Source organism: Thalassophryne amazonica, chromosome 14, assembly GCF_902500255.1.
Source record: "Thalassophryne amazonica chromosome 14, fThaAma1.1, whole genome shotgun sequence".
NCBI classification, from domain to species: Eukaryota; Metazoa; Chordata; class Actinopteri; order Batrachoidiformes; family Batrachoididae; genus Thalassophryne; species Thalassophryne amazonica.
Window position 1 is genome coordinate 39,518,167 of NC_047116.1, and position 23,084 is coordinate 39,541,250.

The 23,084-nt window shown below is 41.3% G+C and overlaps 1 protein-coding gene across 1 annotated transcript in view; it reads right to left on the bottom strand.

The window, feature by feature from the left end:
- Positions 1 to 23,084, bottom strand: part of ikzf2 (IKAROS family zinc finger 2) — a 72,849-nt gene that overhangs the window by 26,150 nt on the left and 23,615 nt on the right. The window contains 2 exon segments of the mRNA XM_034186505.1: positions 16,188 to 16,205; positions 17,947 to 18,048. Coding sequence (XP_034042396.1) covers positions 16,188 to 16,205; positions 17,947 to 18,048 — 120 coding nt within the window.

Consider the following 23,084-nt stretch of genomic DNA (forward strand, 5'->3'; position numbering starts at 1 on the left):
AGCGGCCATCGACAGGCTGAAATGACCAGATCATTTCCAAAGTGAAGGCTGTGTTGATCCGGGACGTCGTCTGACTACCAGAGAAATTACAGAAGAGTTGGACATCAGCACTTTTGCGGCACATTCCATTGTTACAGGAGATTTTGTAATGAAAGACGTGTGGAGGAATTCGCGCGTCAGGACAGAGCCGCTCATGGCGTGCAACAAAAAGCACGTCCATGTTGGAAGTCTCACAGGACAAGTTGTGACATGCCCAGCTGTTACACAATTTCTTGGATACTCACTCGACTGAAAAGCCACTGAAAGCCGTCTGAATCTTCCGAATGGTTTCCAACATGGACGTGCTTTTTGTTGCGCACCATTGCGGCTCCATCCCGATGTGCGAATTCCTCCGCAGTCAAGTAAGGTGCAATCAATGCGCAATACAGAGTATGTAGTGATTTATCATCAAGAATGTGCTTAGCCTTATTTAAAAAAACTGTAATAGTTTTTGATACTTTCTTTTGAATATGTTGAATATGAGCTTTCCAGTTGATTCTTTAATCAATTATCACACCTAACAACTTGTTCTCTTTGACACATTCTATGTTTACCCCTTCTATATTTAACTGTATTTGTGCATCTTTTTTATGATTTCCAAATAACATTATTTTAGTTTTGGACCAATTTAATGACAGTTTGGTGATATCAAACCAACTCTTCAACTTTATCATTGCAAATTATCTCCTGAACAAAACAGGTTTGTGTCATCTGCAAAAAGAACTGCTCTGAACACATCCAAAACTCTACATAAATCGTTAAAGTACAAAATAAATAACTTTGGTCCTAACACAGAACCCTGGGGAACCCCACAAGCGATGTCCAGATACGAAGAACAGCAGTCTCCAAGTTTAACAATCTGCTTCCAGTTTTCTAAATAGCTTTTAATCCAATTCAGAGCCACTAATCTGATCCCATACAGTTCCATCTTTTGAAATAATATGTTGTGACTGAATGTGTCAAAAGCCTCTCTTAGGTCAATAAATAAACCTCTTACTATTTCCCTGTGATCCACATGTTTATTGATCTATTCTACTGCATCAAGCAATGCCAGTGCAGTGGACCTTTTTGCTCTAAAACCATACTGACAATCATCACGCAGGTTGTGTCATTCTACAAATTTATCCAACCTGCTATTGGATAAATTTAGAAGGAAGGTTCTTCTCTCTCCACAGAAGAATGCCAGAGCTCTAAGAGAGTGACCTGGTGGAACCGAACATCTTCCATTTACTGATGATGGAGGCCAATGTGCTCATTGGGACCTTCAAAGCAGCAGAAATGTTTCTGTACCCTTCCCCACATTTGTGTCTCGGAACATTCCTGTCTTGGAGGTCTACTGACAATTCCTTTGACTTCCTGCTTGGTTTGTGCCCTGACATGCACTGTCAACTGTGCGTCCTTATGGCCCTATCCCACTGGGGAGAGGATTAATTGCGCATGAATTGAGTATACCAAGTATGGGCCAAAAATGACAAATGCCCCAGTATGAATTACGGATATATGAATAATATATAGCGAATATATGATGAATGCGATCGGCTCCAGCTGCAGCTTCCTCTGATTCAGGAGGTGATTAGAGCCATTTTCAACAGCCAATTTGCAGAATAACATGATTAATCAGCCACGAAATAATTATTTTATATAGGCAGCATCCAGCGCAGAGCGCGTGGCAGCCGGTAGAACAAAGAACGGAGTCCAGCTGTGAACACAGCGCATCTGATTTTCATCCGCCGCAAATCAGATGCAAAGCAGATGTAATAAAAGTGCTTTATCCGTGGCCAATCTGTATGTAGTCGCTACAAGTTATTTTAGTTCGTGATGTGGACATGATGGGCATGCAAAATATTCATTTTACACACTGCCCTAGTCCGATGCCAAGCCACAAATCCCTGTCAGTTGCGGATATCAGCAGATGACGGCGAATATACAGCGCATAGATTGAGTATGTTTGTGTATGTATTGAGTATGTATGGAGTATGTAAGGCGGATGTCATCCGCAGGCAAAATTTTGTGCAGCTCAGAAATCATGTAAATGGAAAGGGTGCCTCTGCTGATAATTGCGGACGTGTGCGGGTGTCAGACGACTAATACAAGCATGTTTTAAGCATATTGTGGATGTTAAGTGAATATGAGTCAATTTTGTGCGCAAGCCATACGCAAATCCTCCTAAACACCAGTGGGACAGGGCCCTTATATGTAGACAGGTGTGTGCCTTTCCAAATCATGTCCAATCAACTGAATTGACCCCAGGTGGACTCCGATTAAGCTGTAGAAACATCTCAAGGATGATCAGTGGAAATAGGATGCACCTGAGCTCAATTCTGAGCTTCATGGCAAAGGCCGTGAATACTTATGTACGTGTGAGTTAGAGTGTTTTTTTGTTTTTGTTTTTTTTTTTAATAAATTTGCAAAAATCTCAAAAGCACTTTTTTACATTGTCATTATGGGGTCCTGTGTGTATAAATTTGAGGAAAAAAAATTAATTTCATCCATTTTGGAATAAGGCTGTAACATAACAACATGCAGAAAAAGTGAATTGCCGTGAATACTTTCTGAATAGATTGAATTATTGAATATTTGCAATAATAAAAGACAAGGTCACACATTTCTCACTTTTTTCACAACTTCATGGGTTACATTTCACTGCTGAAAGTGGACTTCATGAAGAAGAAGATAAAAAAAAAAAAGCCCAAATTGGCCTAAATTTCCAATACTTTAGATTGGCTCAGACCATCCTGAGATGAATAATTTTTTCCTTGTTTAGTCAAGATGCACTTGTGTGGGGAAAGAACCTGTCCAGTGGTCCTTGGGTAATGTGAGCTTTCCACCCCAGATGAAACTGTCTCTGAAACATGTCTTTCCTGACATGAGGTGCAGTGGATTGATCTGGCAGGTTAAATTACAAAGTGTAATCTTTCTTTGAAATAAAGAATTATTTGGTGGTTATCACAGGAGGATATCTGACTAACTTTGCATGTTAACACAAGACAATGTTAAGATGGACTGATGCAGTGAGAAAGAAACAGAGAGAGAGAGAGAAAATGAAAAGAAAAGGGGAGAGGGAAACAGGCTGGTCTGGTTCCTAGCGCTCTCTGTCCCTGGGGAGAAAGGGAGTGCCAGAGGCCCTAAAGCTTTTAACACCTGTCGAGCAACAGGAGACCGGCTGGATGACAAGTGAAGAGTTGTACTTGTTCTTTCGTGTGTGTGTGTGTGTGTGTGTGTGTGTGTGTGTGTGTGTGTGTGTGTGTGTGTGTGTGTGTGTGTGTATATGCGTGTGTGGTAACAGCACCAGGAAATTATTTACCACCTGCAGTCACTAGTTGTCAGTCGCCAACAATTACTGATAGTAGACATGATCACAATGCAAATTTAAGCATTGTTACCATTTTTAACAGTACTCTTAACAATAGTAAAATCTGATCTTAAGAGACTATCACGGGAAAATAAATGTTAAAAAAAAATGGTAAAAAATAAATGTTAAAAAAAACATAGAGCATCAGGGGAGGTGAGGGTTTAGTGGTTAATCGTTGGGCTTCAGACCAGAGGATCCTCAGTTCAAAATCCAGACAGACCAAAAAATCACAAAGAGCCCTTTGGCAAGGTCCTTAAATCCCTAGTTGCTCCTGGTGTGTAATGAGTGACTTGTGTGGCAGCACCATGATATTGGTGTGTGTGTGTGTGTGTGTGTGTGAGAGAGAGAGAGAGAGAGAATGTGAAGCATCTTTTTAAAACGTTTTGAGCTTCTAACATAGATGGAAAAGCTCTATATAAATGCATCTCATTTACATTTACTCAGTTGAGAATGTATGGCTGCCAAAATGCAACATGTCTTTAAAACCATTTATCCCCAAGCAACATTGCAACCCTTTGGCTACAGGTGGGGATTGAACCCATGACCTTCTTGCTGTGAGGTCATGAGTTGATTCCCACATGTGGCCTTTCTGTGTGGAGTTTGCATGTTATCCCCGTGTTTGTGTGGGTTTCCTCCAGGTGTTCCAGTTTCCTCCCACATTTAAAAGACATGCAGGTTAGGTGGATTGGAAACTTTGTAATTGTTCAGGTCTCCTTTGCAAAAGAGATCTCAATCTCAGTTGGACAAACCTTGTTAAATAAAGATTAAGTAAAAAAATAAAACATATTATTAGTATTATTATTATTTTGGAAATGGACGCTGGATTTTTGCCTTAGCTTACATAAGAAAATGATATGTATCGAGAATAGGTCTGTATAGGACCAGATATCTTGAATCAAGTCTGGGAGCATGTGTTGGTGCTGTTTCACTGGGTCCACCACACTACAGAACTACCTTGGTTCTGAATGGTAACCACCCTGGGAGACAACTCGCCCTTTCATCCATCCATCCATCCATCCATCCATCCATCCATCCATCCATCCATCCATCCATCCATCCATCCATCCATCCATCCATCCATCCATCCATCCATCCATCCATCCATCCATCCATCCATCCATCCATCCATCCATTTTCTTCTGCTTTATCCGGAGTTGGGTCACAGGGGCAGCAGCTCAAGCAAACCCTCCCAGACCTCCCGATCCACACACACCTCCCCCAGCTCCTCTGGGGGAACCCCAAGGCATTCCTAAGCCAGCCGAGAGATGTAGTCCCTCCAGCGTGTCCTGGGTCTTCCCCAGGGCCTCCTCCCAATGGGAAGTGCCCGGAACACATCTCCAGCAAGGCGTCCATGCCCGAGATACCCGAGCCACCTCAACTGACTCCTTTTGACATGGAGGAGCAGCGGCTCGACTCCGAGCTCCTCCCGAGTGACCGAGCTCCTCACCCTATCTCTAAGGGAGCGCCCAGCCACACTGAGGAGGAAACTCATCTCGGCCGCTTGTACTCACGATCTCATTCTTTCGGTCATGAGCCAAATCTCATGACCATAGTTGAGGACTGGAACATAGATCGATTGGTAAATCAAGAGCTTTGCCCCCCTACTCAGCTCTCTCTTCACCACAACGGTCCGATACAGCGACCACATCACTGCAGATGCTGCACCGATCCATCTATCGATCTCACGTTCCATCCGTCCCTCACTCGTGAACAAGACCCCGAGATACTTAAACTCCTCCACTTGAGGCAAGGACACTCCACCGACCTGAAGAGGGTGAAGCACCTTTTTCCGGTCGAGAACCATGGCCTCAGATTTGGAGGTGCTGATTTTCATCCCAGACGCTTCACACTCGGCTGCAAACCGCCCCAGTGCACGCGAAGGTCTTGATTTGACGAAGCCAACAGAACCACATCGTCCGCGAACAGCAGAGACGAGATTCTGTGGTTCCAAAACCAGACCCCTCTACACCCTGGCTGCGCCTAGAAATTCTGTCCATAAAAATAATGAACAGAACCGGTCACAAAGGGCTGCCCTGGCGGAGGCCAACGTGCACTGGAAACAGGTTTGACTTACTACCGGCAATGCGAACCAAGCTCCTGCTGCGGTCATATAGGGACCGGATAGCCGCCGCGACAGGCACCAGAGACCTTATGACCACAGCTACGAGCGGCCGTATCAACAATGGAGGTGGAGAACATGGTCCACTCGGACTCCATGTCTCCAACCTCCCCTGGGATCTGCGAGAAGCTCTCCCGGAGGTGGGAGTTGAAGACCTTGCTGACAGAGGGTTCCACCAGTCATTCCCAGCAGACCCTCATGATATGTTTGGGCCTGCCAGGTCTGACCAGCTTCCTCCCCTTCCAGCGGATCCAACTCACCACCAGGTGGTGATTGGTCGACAGCTCTGCCCCTGTCTTTACTCGAGTGTCCGAGACATGTGGCCGAATGTCAGATGATACGACTACAAAGTCGATCATCGACCTCCGGCTCACAGTGTCCTGGTGCCACGTGCACTTATGGACACCCTTGTGCTCAAACATGGTGTTCGTGATGGACAAACTGTGATTAGCACAGAAGTCCAACAACTGAACTCCACTCTGGTTCAGATCGGGAAGGCTGTGCTTCCCGATCAACCCCCTCAAGGTCTCACTGTCACCACCCACGTGGGCGTTGAAATCTCCCAGGAGAACACTGGAGTCCCCAGTCGGAGCGCTACCCTTCCACACATCTCCACGTAATCATCTATGTATTTGCAGCAGCCAGATGAAACGCGGGCATCTTCCTTGGCCTTTATCCCTTGGTGGGGTCCTCAGCAGTGAGGCACGTGTGTGCTGGATCATGCTCACAGAAAGTGAAACATGGTTTCAATGTCACAGGTGTCATTCCTGTCACAATGCAAGTGATACTCCTCTTCTGAGTCTTCAAATGTAACCGTCTGTTTGGCACAGAGTCATTCAAGAGTTACCTAACGATGCTCTGAAGTGACCTCGTACCAAAGAGATCAAGTTACAATCTTTGGTCACTGGGTAGAATCCAAGTCTCACAACCCTATAATAAAACAATAACAATACCCTAAATCTGTTGTTTTTACAGTAAAAAAAGACAGAATAATTGGGTAAATCATATGTGTGTTTGTATATATATATATATATATATATATATATATATATATACGAGGTCTGTCCATAAAGTATCGTCCCTTTTTATTTTTTTTAAACTATATGGATTTGATTCATATGTTTTCACGTCATACAAGCTTGAACCCTTGTGCGCATGCGTGAGTTTTTCCACGCCTGTCGGTGATGTCATTCGCCTGTGAGCACGCCTTGTGGAAGGAGTGGTCCTGCCCTGTCGTCGGATTTTCATTGTCTGAAAATGGCGGAATGAAAAGGACTTTTTTCCATCAGAATTTTTTCAGAAGCTGTTAGAGACTGGCACCTGGAAACCATTCGAAAAATGTATCTGGCTTTCGGTGAACATTTTACGGCTTCACAGAGAATAAGGTCTGGTAGTACAGCTTTAAGGACCCCTTTAAGGATGCTCAGTGCGCCACACTCCGAACTGCGACGACACGGCACAAGCCACCGGACCATTTCTGAGCTGATGGCTCTATGGATACGAGACCGTCATGTGCTCTTTCTTTGGTTATCACAAGAGCTGGCCATCAGCCATTTTCTGGCAGATTTCACTTTTAACAAGAGATTTTGTCATGGAAAGCCGCGCGGAGGCTTCACTCATCACGACCGATTCGCTTTGGAAGCGAGACAAAGTAACACCTCCGTTTCGGCGTGTCAGAGGACAAGTTTGGACATGTCTATCTCGGCTTTCAATGCTTACCAGTCCAGTAAGTATCAGTGAAATTGTGGAGAGCTGGACATGTCCAAACTTGTCCTCTGACACGCCGAAACGGAGGTGTTCCTTTGTCTCGATTCCAAAGCGAATCGGTCGTGACACGCGAAGCCCCCGCGCGGCTTTCCATGACAAAATCTCTTGTTAAAAGTGAAATCTGCCAGAAAATGGCTGATGTCCAGCTCTTGTGATAACCAGAGAAAGAGCACACGACGGTCTCGTATCCACAGAGCCATCAGCTCAGAAATGGTCCGGTGGCTTGTGCCGTGTCATCGCAGTTCGGAGCGCGGCGCGCTGAGCGTCCTTGAAGGGGTCCTTAAAGCTGTACTACCAGACCTTATTCTCTGTGAAGCCCGTAAAATTTTCACCGAAAGTCAGATACATTTTTCGAATGGTTTCCAGGTGCCAGTTTCTAACAGCTTCTGAAAAAATTCTGATGGAAAAAAGTCCTTTTCATTCCGCCATTTCCAGACAATGAAAATCCGACGACGGGGCGGGACCACTCCTCCCACAAGGCGTGCTCACAGGCGAATGACGTCACCGACAGGTGTGGAAAACCTCACGCATGCGCACAAGGGTTCAAGCTTGTCTGAAATGAAAACATATGAATCAAATCCATATAGTTTAAAAAAAAATCTTTATGGACAGACCTCGTATATATATATATATATATATATATATATATATATATATATATATATATATATATATATATATATATATATATAAGAACCTGTAAATGTTACATCATAAAGTTGTAAAATGTACAAAAAAATTTAAACCAGAATTTTAAACCAGTAATTCCAAAAGCAGATTTTTTTTTCATACTTACCCCATTTGGCTTAGATCCATATAGAAGGTTTGATGTGGGACTGACATCTAAATCTGGTTATTCTAACAGCTCCACCTGTATAAGGAGAATAGTCCTCAGGCAGCCTTGGACCTGATATATTTTACTTGACAGACGAGCATTCTTTCTTGTTTCTGCCACCGTCTTGTCACATAATATGAACTACCATGAAAATACAATGAACTGTATGTCATAGTAACATATTAACATATGCTTACTGTATTTGTACAAAGCATGTTAATATGAGGAGCTCTGAAAAAAAATCATGACTGTTTGGAATTGAGTAGGCTGTATAACAATAGGATAAAATGGATCCCACACTTTCAAACTAAATCATACTATGTGACAAGATAGTATGCTTGCCAAACAGAATATTCCCAGCTCAAGGTTGTCTTTACCCCTTTGCCTATAGTACTACCTCTGCCAATGAAGTTGGAGGAGGTTATGTTTTTGGCCATTTGTTTGTCTGATTGTGATCAGCCTGGAGCCCACAATTTTTCATATATTGTTATGAAATTTTTACTGAAGATTTATATCCTGATAGACAAGAACTGATTAAATTTTCAAGGTCATAGGTCAAAGGTCATAGTCAGAAAAATCTTGGAAAATTGTAAAAATCCCCATCTTTAACACTGAATGAATTTTCAAAAATTCATAACTTTTTCAAAAAAGATGGATTTTTTTTTCATATTTGAGAGTGTTATGTAGGATGTTATCCTTTGTTGACTGAAAAAGCTTGATTCGAATCTGATTTTGTGGACATTTGAATTTTATATTGAAAAGCCCATTTGGTGTAGATTTTGCATTATATCTCAATCAAAAGTGCCTCAATCACTCATTTTTTCTGTTCTGGGTTTACCTACACCATAAAAATTGGATGGAGGTTCCAATTTTATGCCTGTTTGTCTGTCTTACAGTGATCAGTCAGAAACCAAGTGTACAAAAGCAATGACAAATTGTGCATAGCAGCGATAACCGACGTTTTGTGAAAAATATCTGAAAAATAATACAAAAACGAAAAAAGTAAAAAAAAAATCTGACACACCACAAAAAACAAACAAAAATCTTTGATTAAAGTGCATGAACTAAATACATAGGACTGACATTTGATCACCTCTAATTCAGCTTATGGAAATCTACTTCTAACAGGGCTTACACCTTGAAAAATTTTTCCTAAAATTTTGTGGTATTGGAAACAAGTGTTGGCAGAGGTTTATGCTCTAGGAGTGTGATGTTCTAGTTGTTATTGTTATTATTATTATTAACAATAATAATATTTTTTTATTTATTTGCAAATTACAAAGGTTTTACAGTAAAATTTACAGTGCTTTCTGCAAAATTTCCTTTTTTTTTCATAATTTTTCTGGTATTACATTTTTCCAGTGACAAGATGATGTGCTTGCCAAACAGAATATATTCCCAGCTCAAGGTTGCCTTTACTCCATTTGCCAATATTATTATTATTATTATTATTATTATTAATTACAATAGTTTTATTTATTGATTGATTAGCAAATTACAATGGTTTTACACTATAAAATTTACAGTATTTTCTGTAAAAAATTCATTTTTTTTTTTAGAATGTTTCCATTGCTGCCCCCCGTAAAAACAACAGAATGTGTAAAGACATTTACACATTCTAAAGGCTTTTGTTCCACTGCAAAGACAGCTTTGAGATGAAGACGAAACACATAGTTCATATTAAGTCAAGGCATGAACCACTGAACCCACTTTATTATTTAAAGACGTAACTAGAAAATACACTGAGAGCCCATACTTCTGTCAGCGCTTCCTCCATGTGTAACTATTGGGGATAAATGGCCAAAGGTTGCAGAAACAGGTTAGGATCATTCCCCCCAACTGTACCATTACGAGAAAGGGAATTTTTTTCCAACATTTTTATGAATTTCTCAAGGGTTTGATATAGCACTGTACATATACCTGAATTTTTCATGAAGAATTCTGCATTTGTAAACTGCATAACTTCAGCCCTCACTGGCTCAAACTCACAGTCTCCAGTATGGGAGGCAGGTGAGCAACAAGGATAACATCTGGTAGAACATCAGTTGTCCTTGGGGAGTGAGGTGTTTGTTCACTACCCAGCACATCCTGCCAGCCAACATTACACATCATGTTTTGAGAATTTCAAAATAATATTGAAAAATGCCCTATTTTATGTACAAAAGTCTTTTTTTTTTTTGCCTCTTTAGCCCTCCTTAATTGGATCCATGCCCAAAGTTACATTTTAAGAAAATCGGAGTTTGTGTAATCCTGCTTACAAACAGGCACACGGCACCAAAATCATTGCGTTCTTGGCAGAGGTAATAAAAGCATATAGCCATTTTACTTAATCTAAGCATTTATTATTCATGGGCACTGAGGCCTTTTAAATAAATCACACAATTCGTAAATATACAGTTCATTTCCTCTGAGGACACAATTTCCACACAGCAGTTGCATTTTTTTTTTTTTAATCTGTTGCTGTGCGTTTCCAGTGTCACAGTGCAGAAGAAACACTTATCCCAATACCCATGTTACGATGGAGACTTGTCTTTGACAGCTGTATCCTGGCAACACGGAGCAGACCTGAACGTCCTTGCTGTTCAGCTCCTTGAATCTTTACATTTGTCTCATCCAGTGGTATGCACACAAGCGAGATGAAGCTCCACTCACGAGAATTGCCGCAATAAAAGCTTCTAAGAAGATTGTCAAATCTAACTTCTGTCACCTTGATCCTGCAGATAGTGTCTCTGCGGTGCATTAAATTATGCATAATGAAGGATGACAGTCAGAGTTTGCTCTTGAATTTTGACAATGCAATTTTGAAAATTTTTTTTTGTTGTTTGGTTTTACAAAAGAGCAAGCTTTACTTTGTAGTCAAACCCCCAAAAAGACAATTGTATTAATTCACTTCCATGATGACAGCAGCTAAGATCAGTTTGAATTATGTACAAGTGAGAACAGAGCTCAGTTCGCCTCCCACAGTCTCTGAATATATAGGAAACAAAACAAGGTTTCTTTTTAGGCACTCAAGCTTAGTGTCTTATTTAGTTTCCCCTTTTTAAACTTTGCTGCTTCATTGTGATGTGGTAAGCGCTAATCTGACATATAGACAAAATGGTGTGGAAAAAAAAAACACACAAAAAAATTAGGCTCAGCCGTTAAACACACACAAAAAACTGAATGAACTCAATTCAATCTAATTCTATCTAATAAATATAAGTAGCCCCAACTCATAAAAGCACATCCATACAAGATAATTTAATTTTAATTAGTTGGGACCACTTATAATTATTAGATGGAAATCCAGTCCAATGAGTCAGTTTTTTTTTGAGTGAAAGTGACTCATTGGATGAACTCAATTCAATTATGTGCAGGATTTCACTCAAATAAATATACGAGGTCTGTTAGAAAAGTATCCGACGTTTTTATTTTTTTCAAAAACCATATGGATTTGAATCACGTGTGATTACATCAGCCAAGCTTGAACCTTCGTGCGTATGCGTGAGTTTTTTCACGCCTGTCGGTTGCGTCATTCTCCTGTGAGCAGGCTTTGTGTGAGCAGTGGTCCACCCCTCTCGTCGGATTTTTATTGTGAATAAATGTCTGAACGATTTGGAGCTTTGCTGCATCAATTTTTTTCCAGAAACTTCTGAGAGACCTCTAGGTGGTAACCATTCGGAAAATTCAAATGGCTTTGAGGGACGATTTTATGGGGATTACACAGATTAAGGAGTGCTCCAGCCGGTTTAAAGACCGCCCACAGCTGCTGAGAGCGTGCCGCGCTCCAAGCGCCGATCGATAGGCTGACACCCCGCTGAAACAACCAGATCATTTCCAACATGAAGGCTTTGTTGATCCGGGATGTCGTCTGACTTACACAAAAATGGCAGGAGACGTGGACATCAGTACTTTTTCGGCACATTTCACTGTTACAGGAGTTTTTTCATGGAAAGAAAAGCGGATGGATGCGCCACCGTGCCGCTCATAGCGCGGCACAAAACCACATCCGTGTTGGTCTCACAGGACGGCTTTGAGATGGCTTTCAGACGGCTGTCGGTGGGTTTTCAGTCGTGTGACTAACCGAGAAATTGTGAATGAGCCTGGACATGCCAGAACATGTCCTGTGAGGCTTCATTACGGCGTTGCTTTGCGCCATGCGGCTCCACCGTGACGCGTGGAATTCCTCTGCACATCTGTCTCAATGTGCCGAAAAAGTGCTGATGTCCACTTCTTCCGCAATTCCTGTGCTAGTCAGAGGACGGCCCGGATAAAACACAGTGTCCAGTTTGGAAATGAACGGCACATTTCACTGTTACAGGAGTTTTTGTGATGGAAAGAGGAGCGGAGGAATTCCACGCGTCGCGGCGGTGCCGCATGGCGCAAAGCAACGCTGTGATGAAGCCTCACAGGACATGCTCTGGCATGTCCAGGCTCATCCACAATTTCTCGGTTAGTCACATGACTGAAAACCCACCGACAGCCATCTGAAAACCATCTCAAAGCTGTCCTGTGAGACCAACACGGATGTGGTTTTGTGCCGCGCCATGAGCGGCACGGTGGCGCATCCGTCCGCTTTTCTTTCCATGAAAAAAACTCCTGTAACAGTAGAATGTGCAGAAAAAGTACTGATGTCCACGTCTCCTGCCATTTTTGTGTAAGTCAGACGACGTCCCGGATCAACAAAGCCTTTACGTTACAAATGATCTGATTGTTTCAGCGGGGTGTCAGCCTGTCGATCGGCGTTTGGAGCGCGGCGCGCTCTCAGCAGCTGTGGGCGGTCTTTAAACCGGCTGGAGCACTCCTTAATCTGTGTAATCCCCATAAAATCATCCCTCAAAGCCATTTGAATTTTCAGAATGGTATCCACCTGGAGGTCTCTCACAGTTTCTGGAAAAAATTGATGCAGCAAAGCTCCAAATCGTTCAGACATTTATTTGCAATAAAAATCTGATGAGAGGGGTGGACCACTGCTCACACAAAGCCTGCTCACAGGCGAATGACGCAACCGACAGGTGTGAAAAAACTCACGCATGCGCACGAAGGTTCAAGCTTGGCTGATGCAATCACACGTGATTCAAATCCATATGGTTTTTGAAAAAAATAAAAAGGTCAGATACTTTTCTAACAGACCTCGTATGTAGCCCCAACTCAAAAAAGCACATCCATGCAAGATAATTTAATTTAGTTGGGAATACATATATTTATTAAATGGAAATCCAGTCCAATGAGTCAGTTTTTTGAGTGAACAAATGAATATATATATATATATACACACAGTAGTGTTCAGAATAATAGTAGTGCTATGTGACTAAAAAGATTAATCCAGGTTTTGAGTATATTTCTTATTGTTACATGGGAAATAAGGTACCAGTAGATTCAGTAGATTCTCACAAATCCAACAAGACCAAGCATTCATGATATGCACACTCTTAAGGCTATGAAATTGGGCTATTAGTAAAAAAAAAATAGAAAAGGGGATGTTCACAGTAATAGTAGCATCTGCTGTTGACGCTACAAACCCAAAACTATTATGTTCAAACTGCTTTTTTTAGCAATCCTGTGAATCACTAAACTAGTATTTAGTTGTATAACCACAGTTTTTCATGATTTCTTCACATCTGTGAGGCATTAATTTTGTTGGTTTGGAACCAAGATTTTGCTCGTTTACTAGTGTGCTTGGGGTCATTGTCTTGTTGAAACACCCATTTCAAGAGCATGTCCTCTTCAGCATAAGGCAACATGACCTCTTCAAGTATTCTGACATATCCAAACTGATCCATGATACCTGGTATGCGATATATAGTCCCAACACCATAGTAGGAGAAACATGCCCATATCATGATGCTTGCACCACCATGCTTCACTGTTTTCACTGTGAACTGTGGCTTGAATTCAGAGTTTGGGGGTCGTCTCACAAACTGTCTGCAGCCCTTGGACCCAAAAAGAACAATTTTACTCTCATCAGTCCACAAACTATTCCTCCATTTCTCTTTAGGCCAGTTGATGTGTTCTTTGGCAAATTGTAACCTCTTCTGCACGTCTTTTATTTAACAGAGGGACTTTGCGGGGGATTCTTGCAAATAAATTAGCTTCACACAGGCGTCTTCTAACTGTCACAGCACTTACAGGTAACTCCAGACTGTCTTTGATCATCCTGGAGCTGATCAATGGGTGAGCCTTTGCCATTCTGGTTATTCTTCTATCCATTTTGATGGTGGTTTTCCATTTTCTTCCACGCATCTCTGGTTTTTTGTCCATTTTAAAGCATTGGAGATCATGGTAGATGAACAGCCTATATTTTTTTGCACCTGCGTATAAGGTTTCCCCTCTCCAATCAACTTTTTAATCAAACTACGCTGTTCTTCTGAACGTCTTGAACGTCCCATTTTCCTCAGGCTTTCAAAGAGAAAAGCATGTTCAACAGGTGCTCGCTTCATCCTTACATAGGGGACACCTGATTCACACCTGTTTGTTCCATAAAATTGACGAACTCACTGACTGAATGCCACAGTGTTATTGTGAACACCACCTTTTCTACTTTTTTTACTACTCGCCCAATTTCATAGCCTTAAGAGTGTGCATATCATGAATGCTTGGTCTTGTTGGATTTGTGAGAATCTACTGAATCTACTGGTACCTTGTTTCCCATGTAACAATAAGAAATATACTCAAAACCTGGATTAATCTTTTTAGTCACATAGCACTACTATTATTCTGAACACTACTGTATATCACAGTATTTTACATGTACGAACCTCCTAGGTATATCTATTTGCCTGAATGATGGTAAAACTGACACCATTGTGTTTGGACGTTCTGGCATGCCAAATGTTGTACTATGAAACTTTGGTGTTCTGGATAATTATCTGAAACCCAGCTGTTAGGAATTTGGGAGTGATATTTGAAAGCTGTTTGAGGTTCAAATAACAGATAAACTTTGCTGTCAAAGCATGTTTTTTTTTCCAGCTATGTTTTCTGGCTAAAGTAAAGCACTTTCTCAGTAGAAAGTATCTTGTGGACACCGCATCATATGGAACAGAGGTCACGTGGGTGACGTGAAAGTCAGATCGCCCACTTCGTGTTCTGATCTGATGGTCCATTTCAGCCTGGGGCAGCCTATCCATGGGCTACAGCAAGGAAGCCTCTGCACGCTTGCTGCAGCCTACAGCATATATCGCCACAGCGGTATATGTTTTTATTTATGTCCATGTGATGACAGCAAACAGACACACATGCGTCACAGTGGGCAGTTGTTAGTCCATGTCTGTCCAAACACAGTATGTGTTGTCCAGCTGTGATGTCCAGATCCACAGATCTCCACAGCTGCTTCTGTCGGCGGTCACACCTCCTGTCAATTCAGCACACACACCAAAGCTACACTCGTGGGGAACTTAGACAAAATTTCACTGCCAGCATGACAGTGATTGTCTGCAGACTGTTGTCATGCAAACACATTTTCTAAGTGCCAAACCAGCGGTGTTAGGTGTTTGTGTGTGTCAGCTGGAATTTGGCCGACACCTGCTGCGAGAGCAATTGATAGGTTCGCACAGTGCACACTTCAACCCCTGGTATGGACAAATAGTTGTAGCAACAGGTGTATGATGCATTCAAGGCAGGGATGATTTTACACATTTTGCACACGATTCCTGCTTCATGCGCACTTCGACCAAACTTCGCATTATGTGTGAAGGGGCCCTTAACCAACACTTCCAAATGCGAGCACATTATGCCTGTGCTTTACTCACTCCACTGGTTTCCAGTTCCTTTTAGAATTCATTTTAAGATTTGAATGTTTTTAAAGCTATTAATGGCCTTGCACTATCGTACTTGTCTGAAATTTTAACTCTCCGCACTTACAGTTCAACATCACACAGGTGTCTGGTCAGCTTTACTTAGATGTCAAAATACAAACTCTGGGGTGATTGTGCTTTTGGGGTAGCTGGCCCCAGACTGTGGAACAAGTTACCTCCTGATTTACGCACTATTTCAGACCAACCACTTTTTAAATCTAAACGTAAGACATACTGACAGCTGGCTTTTAATACCTTGTGGTGCTGTGACAAGGTTTATATTTATAACTCTATTGTAAATACGTTTTATTTTTGTGCATTCTTTAGCTTTGATTTTACTGTAAAGCACTTTGGATACCATCTGGCTGCTGTAAAGGGACGTATAAATAAATGCTGATTGATTGATGTGCCATGGGCTGTATACTTTGAAAAGCTGTGAAGTCTACAATGTTGAATGTCAGTAATATGTTTTATGTTCTAATGTTTGCGTTTAATGTGATTATATATCTTGCAATGCAAAATCTTCAGGCAGAATGCATGTATAAAAACTGTAGATTCTCAAGCCAAATGTGAAGTATTTCAAGTAATATTATTCCATGTTTTTAATTTTAGATTTTTGTTCTATACGTATGTGACAGACAGGGAAGTACTATCATTTGAACTGCACTGTGACTTTGAAGTCATAATTCATACTTAACTAATGCATCCAGATGAAAGGATGCCTTAAATGGAGTATTGATTTAATCTGATGTCAACGTCCCCCAGTTGCTACATCTTAAACATTCGCAAGATGCTCGAGAGTCATGATTCAGCCTTCTGGGAAAGAGCACGGGGGAAATTCAGTGACCCCGTTACTCCACAAGCCCTTCCCAGGTGTCTCTCAATCTCATTTAACAAGGTCCCAGAGACAAGAATGATACTGCCAAGATAAGAAGATAAGATAATCTTGCAGCAAGTCTGACACTCTCACCAGATACAAGATGCCTCAGTTCAGGAAGTCAGAGAAAGCCTAAATTTTCCTCTTGATCCAGGACAACTGCAAACCCAGACACTCTGACTCCTCACTCAACATTTCAAGTGTTGCAATCAGTGCATGGAATGATTCCAGAATGGATACAGTATTGTCCATCAAGTCAAGATCATTGAGCCCTTTCTCACCAACAAAGACACCCAGGTTACTGCACTCCATGATCTTACCCAACACACAACAACCCCATCAACTCAAGCAATTCGAAAAGTTGTGAAAATATACATAGGCTAGCCTACGATGCTAGAACATGGATGATACGTAGTTGACATCTTGAGCATAAAACCAGATTGCTCATCACTTAGCAGCAAGTAGCAGTAACTGAATCCTGTTGTGAATGATTGTCACAAGTGCCTTGCCCAGCACAGACAGCAGGGTAAAGCCATGGCAGTTGTTGAAGTTCAGGTGATTACCCTTTCCTTTCTAGTTAGGGACATCAAATACTTTGTTGTATTCTGTTGGGATGATGTTTATCTCACAAATGGAAGCAAGGGTTCCTGCAAAAGCAGAATATTATCAGGCATACCATCTGACAGCACAAGTAGGAGCCAGTCTGCTATAGATTTAGAGGCATCACCAAGTGGGAACCAAGATAAAACATACTGTAACTGGACAACTGACTGCTTTGTTGTTTCATGGCCATGTGTACTACTTCCTCCATATTTCATTGACAGCTCAGCAGACAAAAAGCTCTCCATCTAATTTCAGAAACTACATAATCAAATTTGAGTTCACTTAAACTGAGAGATGGAAAAAGTATTGGCAATCTGTCAAATATTCAAGAGAACGCGGCCCTCAAAAACTTGGCTTTACACACTGACAACTGCATGAGAGAGATGAAAGACTTTCAGAAAGAGGCATGAATTAATTATCTGGTCTGACACAATATAAAACCAGCAAAAACACATTTGTTAGTAAAGCAGAAATTTTCTTCTCAGAGTTCAACTCTGCCAATCATTCACTGGACATAATGCCTTTGTTTACAGGTTAGTGTGCCATCTCATCAAAATGCATATGTATTTATTAAACACTCACCATCTGGGGAATTAGAAGCTTGAGAAACTGTCTGGCCATTGGGTGTCGACACCTCTGCTAACATATTTAAGTTCTCCTTCATGGGAGAACATTGGCCATTACCTGAGAAACAAAAAGCAACAGAGAGTCTTCACTTTATTGCACCATACCCATCCATTGAAAACATGAAACAATGTTGAGAGTCATCTTATACATAAACATCAGATGTGTTTATGGGTATGTATGTCCAGCACCCCCCCCCCCCCAACCCACCCACCGACCACCACCATAATTATTGGCTTAATTATCCTTCATCCAGGTGAAGCTGGGTACCTCTGCTAGCTAATAAATAGTGGTGAGCACAGATAACCAAAAAATTAACTTCGAAAACAGATAATCAGATAACTGAAAAGTTATCTTTGATAAAGTTAAAATGATAGACTACCCAAAAATGTATCGGAAGTTACAGATAACCGATAAGTTCCCGTATTTAGGCAAACTGCCACACATGTCCACTTTCCACCGCATCGTCACTTTGTCTTTGCATTTTCACTTTTTTTCCTGCAATTTGCCCAAAAACTCAGAGAAAGTCCTGTGTTTCTGTCCTCGGAAGTACAGAAATTCTTTCATATGCGTCATATTTTACCCCTTTAGCACCTGCCCTCAAACGAGGTAAATAAACAGAGTTTGTACAAAGCTGGGATTTTGGAGACTGTCTGATGTTCTACTAAGCAGTGACGTGTGCCACATAATGAAACCATCCACGATTGCAAAGTCAAAGGAATGAAATGTGTGCTGAGTGACATATTTGAAATGTCTAGCTAAATGTATTGAGCAAACCTTCCAAGACAACAGTATGCTAACATATTGGTGAGGGCATAGAATATATTAATATTGTGATTCAAGTATGCACTATGTGGAATTTACTGGATAATCTTGGATGGGACACCAGTCCATTGCAGGTTACTTCCCCAGATTAAGCGTAATGTCCACATCTACATACTGGTAGCCCAACTCTTATCCTACTGTACTACTATGCAATAGATTGACATATAGAGATATAGATGCATGTATTTAAAAAATGTTCTGCTGATTCTTCACCAAACTTAATGTGAATACTTAAAGCAAACCAACATACTGTAACATTACAGAATTCTAAAGGTGGAGGTAATGCAATCACCCATGTCCTTCACTCCATTTGAATATGTCAAAAAGCAGCGGACTAACATTGATAGCATTCTGAGGTAAGTTGGGCCATGGGTCAGTAAAAAGTTGATTAAATTTTGACAATGGCTGAGGTTGTCCACAAACATTTCCTTTATCTCTTTCAGTGAGCTCAAAGAGTACATAGGTTTACCAACGTGCAACAGTCCTCTGTTTATTGTTCATTCAACTCAAACAGAAATGAATACAGTACATTTTAAAAATATGTATCAAAAGGATTGTAGATCCCAACCTGGGCTCAAAATTGAACTAAATTTGCTGGATACAAGGCTACAAATTTTCCAGCGGGAGGAATTAATGATGCAACCAGCAGTTCATGGCAGCATTACGAAATGTACTATAATTTCCGCAAAAAAAAGCTGCAACTTTTTTCACAAGTTTTGAACACTGTGGCTTAAACAATGATGCGGCTAATTTATGGATTTTTACAGGCTTTATCATAAGTTGAAATACGTCAATTGATGTGTCCATTGATTCGCTGAAAGCTGTGGTCCTCATGTGGCATAAATTCACACACAAAGTAAATATAAAGTCTCACCTGTTTGTTTTAATGGATTCATCATCACGTCCTGAAGAAACATTATCCACATAAAGCCTCTTGATTTTGGAAAACGACGTCTGAAAATACTTTAATTTCTTGCCGTGTCTGAAGTAAACTCCCTCTCGGGCACTTTGCTCCATCAGATCAGTCATATCAGATCAGTCAGCAGAGCCTTCTCTCTCCCTTTTCCCCCCACCAAGTCTGTCTTTGCACCACAAGTTGAAAAACTCACAGCACCTCATTAATGTCTCGTTAACCACAGACACCAGGCGATCCTGGCTGCACAAGATGAAATTATCTCATGATCCACAAAGAAAAAAAAGTTAAAAGGTACTCAGTTCTGCATGTGGAGCGGAGATGCCGCGGACCACCGTACCCGCGCTGAATGCCATGCTGTTCATGTAACACCTTCAGGGAAAAAAGCATTTATGGTACGTATTTAATTACAAGTTTAAAAATCTTTCTAACATCTTTCTGCATAAATATCTCATGTTACAACGTGGAGACCTGTGGCTTATAGACAAGTGCAGCCTATTTATGTACAATTTTTTTTTCTTTTTAAAACTGGTGGGTGTGACTTATATTTAGGTGTGCTCAAAAGTCGGGAAATTACGGTACATTAACCTATGGGTTCATGACGGGAGCACAAAAATGGGGCGCTTTTCATAATGGGAGCACAAATTAAATTTGTTGAATGGTTATGGTTAGGGTAGACACTGATGCTATGGTTATGGTTAGAGTTAGGAGTTGGGGAGGATTATAAATGGCAAAATAAAAAACCATGTCCCAACAATCGGGCACTTTTCGTGACTGGGGCATTGGAAAAAAAAGTGGGACCGCGCTGTAATGATGTCACCAAAAACAAAATGGCACATTAAATGTAAAATGCACATTTTGTATAAAATTCATAGGAATATGGACAAAATGCTGTACTTGGGTTTTCATATCATATCATACAAAATGCATCATGAGAATATGTTGAAACATTACATCCTTCATCGGGGTAATAATGTTGGCCGTTGTTAGCCTGGCAAACTGTTGGACTATCTCAGGACCCATCCAGTTTGCTGTATGCCCATATGGCACATTAATATCCAACAAATAGGGCTTGGGTTGCATCCTCTCAGCAGTCAGTACATAGTTCAGACCACAGATAAGCTTGTGTCCACACACAAGAAGGGCCCTTATCCCATTACACAGTGGCCCCATCAGGGTCACCGTAACAATACAGTTGCAACAAGCAAACACCCCTGCTGACTTATGTGTCGGATCCACTACAAAGAGCTCTGCAGTCATTCTGCAGCAATATAACTGAAGGTTTTCTACATGCACACTGACAGCTAAGAAGATCGAGCAAGCAGAAAGAAAGATGGCATAAAAATGTCGACAACTCATGTAAACAATATCAATAGCGTGTAGAATGGCTGCGCCACATGCTACATCTGAAACTGAAATAGGGAGAGCCTTGTTACCATTTGTTGCTCCTGAATATGCCTGAAAAGATCCATCATACATCAAAAGGAAATGTGTGGCAGGTCTCTCCTTGCTGTGACAGCTCCTTTGAGTAAGACAACCTCTTCAGTGGTATTGTTCCATTGTTGCACCGGCCCCACAAAACGCATCTTGCTGGGAGAGTGTCCATGACACAATCCCTGAGCCCGAGCTCAGGTTGCACTTGCTGGGGTTGGAGGGAAATCTCAGGTGACTGACACGAGCTATCCCTTGGCAATGCTGTCCTGGAGACAGGAGTGGCCCAGAATTGTTGTGAAGGATTTTCCATTACTGTAGCAGAAGCTGACTGCTGCCTAGCAGCACTGTAGCTAAACAGCTCCTCAGAAACTAATGAGTTTTGGGATGTATGGATGAAAACAATCCTGTAAGAGTTTAACGCTGGTAGAAGTGGACATTCACAATATGAATTCGTATAAATATTGAAATCTATGTCCTATATCACATGTGGTTGGGTGGGCCCTCTTGTTGGGCAGCGGCTCTGTGGTTTCTTCTCGCCAACTTTCACCACAGGATATTGATCCTATCAATTTACATGTCCCATCTTTCTCACGTGGGGGCGCTCTCTGAGCTGTGGCATTGCCATGGCTTTGGGTCCCCTACAGGTCTATGTGGACTTGATGCAGTTTCTCACAATCATCTACCAATCTATGCACATACAGTATATTCATAGTTTTCCCACACACACCACTCATGTACAATTCTGCACTTTTTTGTGATCGCTGCTAACACCACGAGTGCCTCCCTTATTAGTCATTTTCTTATTTTTTTCTTTTTGCGTTTCTTCATCACCTCTGTTGTTGTCCTTGTTGTTATTTTACACACTGTTTTTATTGTCATGTGTTGCCGTCACTGTCGTGGTTTGTGTTGTTTGTGTGTTACGCCCAGTGGTGAACCCAGCTAATCAGCTAACGCCTAATTAGCAAAGCTAACTTTTTCATGAGCTGACTAGCTTTTCAGTTTACTTTAAAAATCATTAACAGACCAATTAACTGCCCTGAAATGTAATTCCGCTAACTTTACATCAGCTAACTATGAATAAAGTTTTAACAGTTGAAAACATTTTTAAACCCCAAAATCGTGTTTGTTCTTGTTGGTGCTTATCCACTAAACCAACAAGTGAAATGAACACATTGCAACAATCACCACCTCAAGGAGATTGGAGAAGCCAGAGTAACGGGATTAACAAGATTATTTCAAATGACTTTCCATGCATGCTTTTATATCTAAATATCTTTTATTCTTTTAATATCTTCTGTTCTGTAAATAAACCAGTTTTTAAAGGGAAACCGCTGTTTAATTTCATGTTTATTAATTTTTCATGAACACCCTGATCAGTATCTGAGCTTAGCATGCTGAACCCTTATGGGAATCTCTATATTTATGCACCACATATTATAATTCTCACTTATTCAGATCTGCTTTTCAAGGGATTTAGCCCCCCCCCCCCCCCCCCCAAAAAAAAAAAAATGCATGTGTGTCCCTCTCCTGTCCTAAAGGCACTTCAGAATTAAGTCAAACCTAGCACACCTTGTGAAGCAGGGTTGGAGGGGGCTTGGTGAGGCAGGGTCGTAGTACTTTTCAAAGTAATAGTATCCATGGTACTTTGACATACAGGGAATGACATAGGCTATTGTGCACTGTAGTAGTAGTACTAATAGTAGTAGTAGTTAAGGGGAGAGACATTTTTTGTGTTGCAGTACTGAGTCAAACTTGGCACATATAGTTTGACCTACGCGGAAGGACATAGGCTATTGAGCACTTTAGCAGCGGCAGTTGTGGTAGTAGTAGTCAAAGTAATAAAAGCAGATGTCTCTTCTTGAGGCAGCTTTAACAGTTCTCTGGAATCCGGGATAGGTGGGAGGTGATAGCTTTTTTGGTAAAG